Source organism: Canis aureus, chromosome 5, assembly GCF_053574225.1.
Source record: "Canis aureus isolate CA01 chromosome 5, VMU_Caureus_v.1.0, whole genome shotgun sequence".
NCBI lineage: Eukaryota > Metazoa > Chordata > Mammalia > Carnivora > Canidae > Canis > Canis aureus.
The window spans coordinates 59762414-59770908 of NC_135615.1; the positions used below are offsets into that span (position 1 = coordinate 59762414).

At 47.7% G+C, this 8495-nt stretch overlaps 1 protein-coding gene across 3 annotated transcripts in view; it reads left to right on the forward strand.

Moving 5' to 3' along the window:
* Window positions 1-5418, forward strand: part of CIAPIN1 (cytokine induced apoptosis inhibitor 1) — a 15157-nt gene extending 9739 nt beyond the window's left edge. For all 3 annotated transcript variants that reach the window (XM_077898318.1, XM_077898319.1, XM_077898320.1), the window contains exons 6-9: window positions 1025-1098; window positions 1993-2108; window positions 4077-4158; window positions 4675-5418. In XM_077898318.1, coding sequence (XP_077754444.1) covers window positions 1025-1098; window positions 1993-2108; window positions 4077-4158; window positions 4675-4785 — 383 coding nt within the window. In that variant the 3' untranslated portion in view covers window positions 4786-5418. The remainder of the gene's footprint in view (window positions 1-1024; window positions 1099-1992; window positions 2109-4076; window positions 4159-4674) is intronic.
* The last annotated feature ends 3077 nt before the right edge of the window (window positions 5419-8495 follow it).

The window sequence follows — 8495 nt, forward strand, 5'->3', positions numbered from 1 at the left end:
CTTTGAGGATCTTAAGCCACTTGTAAAAGTATTTCTCCTCAGACAGTTGTACCCGCCCTTTGCCACCCCCTCACCTCATCACTGTTTCATGATGCCTGAATCAAGAGAAATTGCCCAGCCATGAGGTATGCAAACATTTGCAGGTACATTCACACTCCTCTGCTTTGACTGGCCAGCCAAAATCTTTAAGAAATCTGCTGGAATCCCAGCCTCTGCTTCCAGAATGGGTAGGAAGGGCTCAGGTGAGGAGTTTGCCTTGTGGAAGATCCGAGCCTCCACCTGCAACAGTGATCTTCAGGGGTGCACTTAACCACCAAGGCCGGTCTGAAGACGTGCCCACACTGTCTCTGAGGACCTGCCTATACCTGCCCACACTGACTCAATTCTCAGGGCCTTCTTTGCACCAACAGGGTCTGCAGGGTGAGGGTTGTGTCTGCCACCAGTTTGCCTCACAGCACTGCTGCTGGCTCTGGAGCCAGTTTTCTTGTACGTCACAGGTTCACATGAGGCAGAGGCTTTGGCACACACTTTTCTGCTTACTTAATCTTCAGATCTCCTGCAGTAGATCTAGGGAGGACGACTAGCCTCAGGTTCTAAGGATGGAAGCTAAGATAAGGACACAGCAATGTGGAGTGAAGTCAAGCATGTCAGACAGACTCCTGTTTGTGGCTCTGTAGATAGAGCCTAAATGTTGGAGCTGTTTTCCTCATCTATAAAATCAGGACAGCACATCCTCACCTGATAAGGGACCTAGCAGGATTTAATCACACGGTGCATATGAAATACTTACTGTAGCATCTGCTGCAGAGCAAGTGCTTAGCAGATGATGGCATCTGTCACCATAAAGCAAGCCAGCCCCAGGCCATTCCTTCTCCAAATGATAGAGCAGGGCCTCGGACCCAAGCCCTCGGACTCCCAGGCCCATGTGCTCTTCACAGGCACTCGGCAAAAAGCACACCCATGTGCCTCTGGTTTGTTTCTGCTGCTTTGACGAAGCTCTTTTTCTTTTAATGGTTGGACCCAGTGAAGCCTGCTGTGGACCCTGCAGCGGCCAAGCTCTGGACCCTGTCAGCCAATGACATGGAGGACGAGAGTGTGGTGAGTGGGCACTGCAGTCCCTGGACTGCTTTCTGTTTGGTGTCCCTTTGGAAATGAATGGTCATAGTTTGGTGTGGCCTCTCTGGACGTTGAGGTGTGAAGCTCAGCATTGTGCCTGTGCCTGTGACCGTGGCTGGCATTTATGATTCGGAAGGAAACCCCACATTCGTGGCATTTTAAAAATCTTTCTCAGCATCTCTTTTCCCCACAGGTTTTCTTGTTCTCACTTCATGTGATATGTTAAAGATTCTGGTGGGCATGTGTGAACCTGAAAAGAGCTTGTCAGCTAAAAGACTTTCTTGGCTCCTTTGTCTGGGCAAGTCAGTGCACACTCACTGTCTTAAAAGCAATAGTTTTCCATCTTTGATCAATACTGTCTATTATAAAGTTCTTAATTTCTGCAACTGTTGAAGTTACAGTGATAGCAAAACAGGTTATGGTTCATGTTCTCATAGAATTTAAGATTAATTGTTCTCCCATTCAGCAAAGAATTGCACAAATGTATATATTGTTATTTGCCTTCTTGGGAATCATAGAAAATAGTTTATTCCCTTTTTCACATGACAGCCCTTCATATATGCAAATAAATATAGTGCTTCTGTTTTTGTTTTTCTTGCTGCTTCCACATTCACACACGCGCGCACACATGCACACTCAGACTCATATTCACTATATGTTGTCAGTTAACTTCCCAGTCCCCTTACAGCCTAGTGCATCCTCTGTGGACATAGTTTACTTCACTGTGGTGGTCAGCTTGAATGTGATGATCAGCCCAGGGGAGGTCAGTGGATGCCCTCTACGTGGGCCGTAGAAACCTGCTACCACAGCCCTTTGTTCAGCCTTTTAGCAGCAGAGACCATGAGTGTGTCACTAACCTCTTTGAGCTCTCTCTAGGATCTCATTGACTCAGATGAGCTGCTAGATCCAGAAGATTTTAAGAAGCCAGATCCAGCTTCCCTGCGGGCTCCTTCATGTGGAGAAGGGAAAAAGAGGAAAGCCTGCAAGAATTGGTGAGTGTCAGCATAAGTGGAGTCTTCCAGGCCTTCCAGTCTTCTGAGGCTCAAGGACTCGGGATACTTTACTATTATTGAAATAATTATTTTATTGTGAAATGCATTGTAAAGATGGAGGAGTATCTTAATCAGATAGGTTTTAAAGAGTAATAAAGATGAACACCTGTGTACCGATTACCCAAGTTAAGAATCAGAGATATGACTAGTAACTTAAAAGCCACCTCTCCGTGCTTCCTCAGCTGCATCTTGCTCCGTCTCCCCACAAAGGTTACCATCCTCCCGGGTTCATGTTAATCATTCTTGGCTTATTTGATAGTTTACCATCTAGTATGAAGCTCCAGCTACTATATTTTTGAATTACGAAAAACTGAGTAGTTGGTCCAGCCCTGACGAGACAAGGAAAGGTCAATACCCTCCATCTGAGAAGGCTTCCGGTGAAAGTTAAGGTATGCAGGGTCTCCTGGGCTGGGGATCTCCAAGAGGATCTCCTGAGGATCTCCAAGAGTCCTTCCAGGGAAGCCAGGGAGAGCCACAAGAGATCTCTAGGAAACCAAGGACATAGACAGATGGAACACTTGGCAGGGGTGTGTAGGGTGACACCAGCAGCAGTATGGTTGGAGGGCGTGGGCTGCTCTGTGTGTTCTACTCTAAGCCCGCCAAAGTTTGAGTTCTCCTCCTTGGAGCAGACTGGAGCAGAACATGAGTGTCCTCAGCAGATCAGCAGGGCAAGGAGGGATGGAAAAGCTTCATGGTCACCAGTGTGCAGTCAGGATAAGCTAGGGCCAGGATCTGGGCTGGCTCGCCTGCCCTTGATACTACGGTATGATGGCAGCTTGGTTTGTGATAGTGGCAGCCTTCAGCGTGTCTCTGTTTTGGGCTCTTGCTTCATCATACACGTGTGACTTCGTCTATGGCAGAGCTAACATCTGGGGGTCCCCTCCACTGTTCCCCCTGAGGGTTCCCTTTCCTCTGCCTTATGTTAGCTTTTCTGGGTTTTGTATCCCCTGCTGCTTTCTTAGTTTTCTCTCTTGTTTTGTTGGAGTCGGTTCTACAGTAGTTGCTTTAGAAAGGTTGCTTGAGCTGGGAGCCCTGAGCTTAGCTCTGGGATTTGTTGACTGTTTTAGTGAAGGGAGCCTGGGTGGGCCTGTGAGGGACACTGCAAACTCAGCATCTTTGGGTCTTTCACCTTGAGGTGGTTAGATTTCTCAGAGAGGGGTCTTTCTGGTGCCACCTGTTCCTTTGGAGGTTTTGGGGTGCAGTGTGGGCTGAGAGTCAGCCACGTGCTTAGCAGTGGCTAACTTACCGCCTGCTTGGAGTTCAGCTCCCCTCGGTCAGAGTCACCTCTTCTGCTTTTTCTGCTATACAGTTCCCAGTGCTGCGTAGCCACTGTCTCCTTTCCCCTGGCCCCTGTCTTTGTTGGGTTATGCTTTACTGAAGTTTCAGTGGGGCCCTGAGGGAAAGTAGAGTAGACACATGCATTCAGTCTGTCCTCTTAACCTGGAAACCTCAGTGTTGGTTTTTTTTGCATTCGTTTTACGGACGGAAAGAGTGGTAAAAATGAACTGGTGGTGCGTGGGCTTGCTGAATCAGTGTTCTTTTAAGTGTGAAAGTTGCCAGCGTTCACAAATCAGGAGATTTCAAGTAAAAATCCTTTTTTTTTTTTTTTCTGTCCTTAGCTTTGGAAAATATGACAGCACCGGGTCTGCTTCTCCTCACAGCATTAATCGGCTGAAGCGGAGTAGTGACTTGCCTGTGTAGACAGGGCATCTCCCCTTTTGGTCCCCCTTTGCCCACCACTGTCTCCCTAAACAGCCTTACACGCTTATCTTGTCAGCCCAGCCCCATAGGTGTTTAAGATGTCCTAGTATAAAAAGAAAAGTTTTAGAGTGTTTGGGCAGTGTTGAGGACTTGGAGCCCATGGGTGGTACTACGTCTCACTCACAAGCTACCAATTTTCCCCCCCAGCACCTGTGGCCTCGCGGAAGAACTGGAAAAAGAGAAGTCAAGGGAACAGGCGAGCTCTCAGCCCAAGTCGGCTTGTGGAAATGTAAATATCTGGCTCCTTACTCAGTGTTCACAAAACCCCCAGTGGTATTGGGCATCATCCTAAACCCAACACAGACTCATTTACTGCCCAAGTATTTTAAGAATGGGCAAATATGTGAGAACGCGTATGTAGGAGAGAAGTCATCTCCTGAGAGGGGGTTTGCGTGCTCCTGCCTGTAGGGGAGGCTCCTGTCACTTATTTTTGACCCCTTTCTTCCCAGTTCATGGTGGCCTGATGCCATTTGGCTATTTGGCTGAGCTCAACTATGATTTGAACTGTTGAAATATAGAAATATGGCCTTCCGAAGGAACTTCTCATGTCACTGTTTTTCATAAAACTAGAGCTCTTAAAAACTCTTAGTATTTGGGTTTCAATTGGAGCCACACGTGCATCCAGCCATTTCCATCAGGCCACTGTGACCATGTTATGAAATTAGGGATCCCTTTCTTGCCCATGTATCTGGGACACGCTGACACTCAGCTTCCCTGTATGATTGATTGTCTCTTCTCTCAACAGTGCTACCTGGGCGATGCTTTCCGCTGTGCCAGTTGCCCCTACCTTGGCATGCCAGCCTTCAAGCCTGGGGAGCAGGTGCTCCTGAGCAACAACAACCTCAGTGATGCCTAGGAGGGACTTAACATAGTGCACATTGGCTCCTCCAGCCAACTCCTGTCCCTCAAGTCCCACAATTGTGGTTCCTCCCACCTCCTCTGCATTTGCTCACTCTCTGCTTGAAGTCCATCTGCAGGGAGCGTGCTTGGTAAACAGAGTGGAGCTGGCTATGGGGTGCAGTGATGTGCAGTGGTGCTATGTATCAAAAGACCTACTATAATGGGACCTGGTTACTCTGAGTGGGGGGACCTGTTTCTCCACCTCGTATTAGGGAACATGTGCTGAAGAGGCCATCTCCTGATATTACAATGCTGACCTAACACTCAAGAGCCCAGACGTCCTTGAGTATTAACACTCTGTGACAGAGAGGACCCTTACCCCAGTTCTAAGCTCAGCAATAGTGCCACTACTTGCCTTCCAGAGTTGATGGTTTACTCAGTTATTGGTGAGTACCAACTGCACCGATGCAGTTATTGGTGACATGAGTCGTGTCTCATGGCTCAGGGCATCAGAAGAATCACCCGTTGGTTGCTGTGATCATATTCAGTGTCCCTCTGTCCCTTCCATCCCTACCTCACCCCTGTCCTACTGTGTTATATCCGTCTTGTTTCTGTTCATCTATCGTTATTAAAGTTGGGTACTTCTGCATATCTGTTGTGGAGAGCGCTGTGTTTGTGTGTGTGATGTCTGACACAGCCATCTGAGCTCAGCTTAGGCCACAAAACTTTCTTTTTGGAAGAGCCTTAGTGTCACACTGGTGGGGCCAGTCCTACATTTAAGTTAAGGATCAGGGACTCTCTTCATTTACTTTAGGAGAGGCCAAGTTGATGAGGTTTTATTTATTTATTTTTTTAAAGATTTTATTTATTCATTCATGAGAGACACACACAGAAAGAGGCAGAGACACAGGCAGAGGGTGGGACTCGATTCTGGGTCTCCAGGATCATGCCCTGGGGGAAGGCGGCGCTAAACCGCTGAGCCACCCAGGCTGCCCAGTTGATGAGGTTTTAAAGGAAAGCAGGACAGAAATCTTAAACAATCTCTGACCAAGAGACCTCTCACTGTCTTTGTTATTCACACAAAGACAACTATTTGATCTTGCCAAATAGTTGGAGAGATTGTATGGATTTAAGAGATCAGGATGGTGAGGGGGCGGGGCAGGGGTGCCTGGCTGACTCAGTCAGTAGAGCACGTGACTCTTGATTGCTGGCTCCTAAACTTGAGCCCCATGTTGGGTGCAGAGATTAGAGACCAAAATTCGTATATATTACTAATAAATGGAAGTGTTTGTTGGTATTTGTCCTTGAAACTTGACTTGATTCTCTAAGTTTGCTTTTGCTTATTCTGGTCCCCGCAGGTGGATTTTCTGGGCGTTGCTAAGTTCTGTTTGACTTCAGAGCCCCTGTGGTCGGCAGGGTTCTAAGATGACTCCAATGCCCAACCCCTTGTGTCATCCCCTGCCCCTGAGATTGAGCAGGGCCTGTGAGTATGATGTCCCATCATACTCTCACATCACCTCTAGGATTAGGTGAAGTTCGGCAAAAGCGAAAGGATTTGGCACAAGTTATTTAAGTCTCTAAGGGACTTTCAGTTAAAAGGTCACTTACCCTGAGTGGGCTGCCCTCATCAGTGGTCCTTTAAGGAAACTGGAAAACTAAGAGTTTCTTCTGGCCTTCTAAAGCTGCCATGTGGAGAGAAGGTTCTAGAGGGGCCTCCTAGAGCTGAGAGCGGACCCTGTGGACCCTCTAGCCAGGAGGAAGCCTTCAGCCCTGCAGCCAGGGAGACCCTGGGCAGGGGCCCAGCCCTGCTGTGCCTGGAGTCCTGACCCACAAAATCTGCAAGGGCAGATGTGTATGGTTTTAAGTCCCTAGATCTGTGGTGATCTGTTAGGCCACAAAAGCAAACTAATTCAGCCCAAGACTAGATGTCATGTTAACTGATACTGAGAACAGCTGAGACGCTGTTAGATGCATCCGTTGCAGATACCAAGGTGAAGGACAAAAATCTCTAAACTTCAGGTTGAGGACAGGAGATTCTGAACCAAAGAGCTTCTTGGGTTGGGTTTAGCAGAGCCCGGAGCAAATGTCACTAGCCCTTGCCGACCTGATCCTTGTTCTGCATTCCTGTCACTGCTGGCAAAAAGGGTGACACTATCTCCTGTCTGCTACACTTGGCTCAGTTAAAGGTGCCGTGTTGGCAGCTGCTGGGCCACCCACATGGGGGCTCAGGGTTGGGCCAGCAAGCTGCAGAGAGGCCTTGCCGGTCAGCAGCACACATCTGTTCTTGGAGTTCAGCACAGTGAGCAGACACCTTGTGACTTTGTAAGACCCCCATTTCTGAGGGGAGGTTTTGAGCCCCAAACAGTCTAAGATCACTGACTACAACCTCAGTTCACATTTGAGAACACGGGGCGAGCCAGACAGTGACCTGCCACCTGCTGAGGGAGGACCTTTAAAAGTACAAGTACCTGACACCCTTGGACTTTCTGGGTCAGTCATGAGTCTGAGATGGGGCTGGGAAATCTTAATTGTTTAGTAAACACTATAAGATCTTTTGCTTGGAACTTCCCCTCTCCCAGAAGTCACTCTAAAGCACTGAGTGGGATGGATAGTGGAGTCAACCACACCTTCCTTGGTTGTAATGGGGTTCCAGCATGCTGGGTGACAGTGGAGCTGAAGGAAGAATCCCACAGAGAAGCCTCCCGAGCAGGAGGCACTGGTTGTTGGGCAGGAGAAGAGAGGCTTTGCTTTGTGACCATCCTACAGCTCGTCTGTTGTGTGGGGAGGAGAGGAGCTACACATGGGACCATGACCAAGAATTGGCAAAGGTGTGGCCAGGTGGGACTCTTCCCACTCTGATGGAATTTGTTGGGATGGTTACACCCTATCAGGTCAGTTTCAATTCTAGCTGTATGTTAGAATCCATTGGGTGGCTTCAAAAAAACAAAAACATGCATGGGACCCCTCCTTGCCAACCACCAATGAAGTCAATCTTTTCAAATAGGGCTTCGGGTGTCAGTGTATTTGCAAAGCTTTCCCAGGTAATCCTTTCTAAAATGCATCCAGGATTGAGAATCACTGCCCTAGAAAAGTTCTTTTTATGCATGCACCAGGAGACATGCTAAAAAAATGTTCAAAGCAGCACTATCTGTAATAGCAAGAACCTGGAAATAGTCCAAATGGCCTTTAACAAGAGGATAGGTGAATGAGTCATGTCATCATGTGGTGGAAAATGGTGTGCTATAGCCATGCACATCAGCGTGGAGGGATCTCAGAGCCACAAGAGAGTGTACGCATGTGATGTGTTCTTTCCCACAGAGTGCAAAGTTTGAAAACATACAAGATCATTAATGTGAGGGATATATATTGTACATATTATGTACATACACATAGGTGACAAATGAAAGAAAAGAAGAATGATAAAGTCCAGGAACATAATTGTCTCCAGAGGTTGATGGGAAGATGACATTCTGTAAGGAGAGGAAATGGAGCTTCTAATCAGAAGAATCCCAGAGAAGCCTCGTGAGCAGAAGGCACTGGTTGTTGGGCAGGAGAAGAGAGGCTTTGCTTTGTGACCATCCTACAGCTCGTCTGTTTGTGGGGGGAGGGGGGCTACACATGGGACCAGGACCAAGAATTGGTGAAGGTTCTTTTTATTAAGCTGGATGGAGGCTGTACAGGTGCTTATTCTATTATTGGTTTGCATACCTTACATATACATTATGT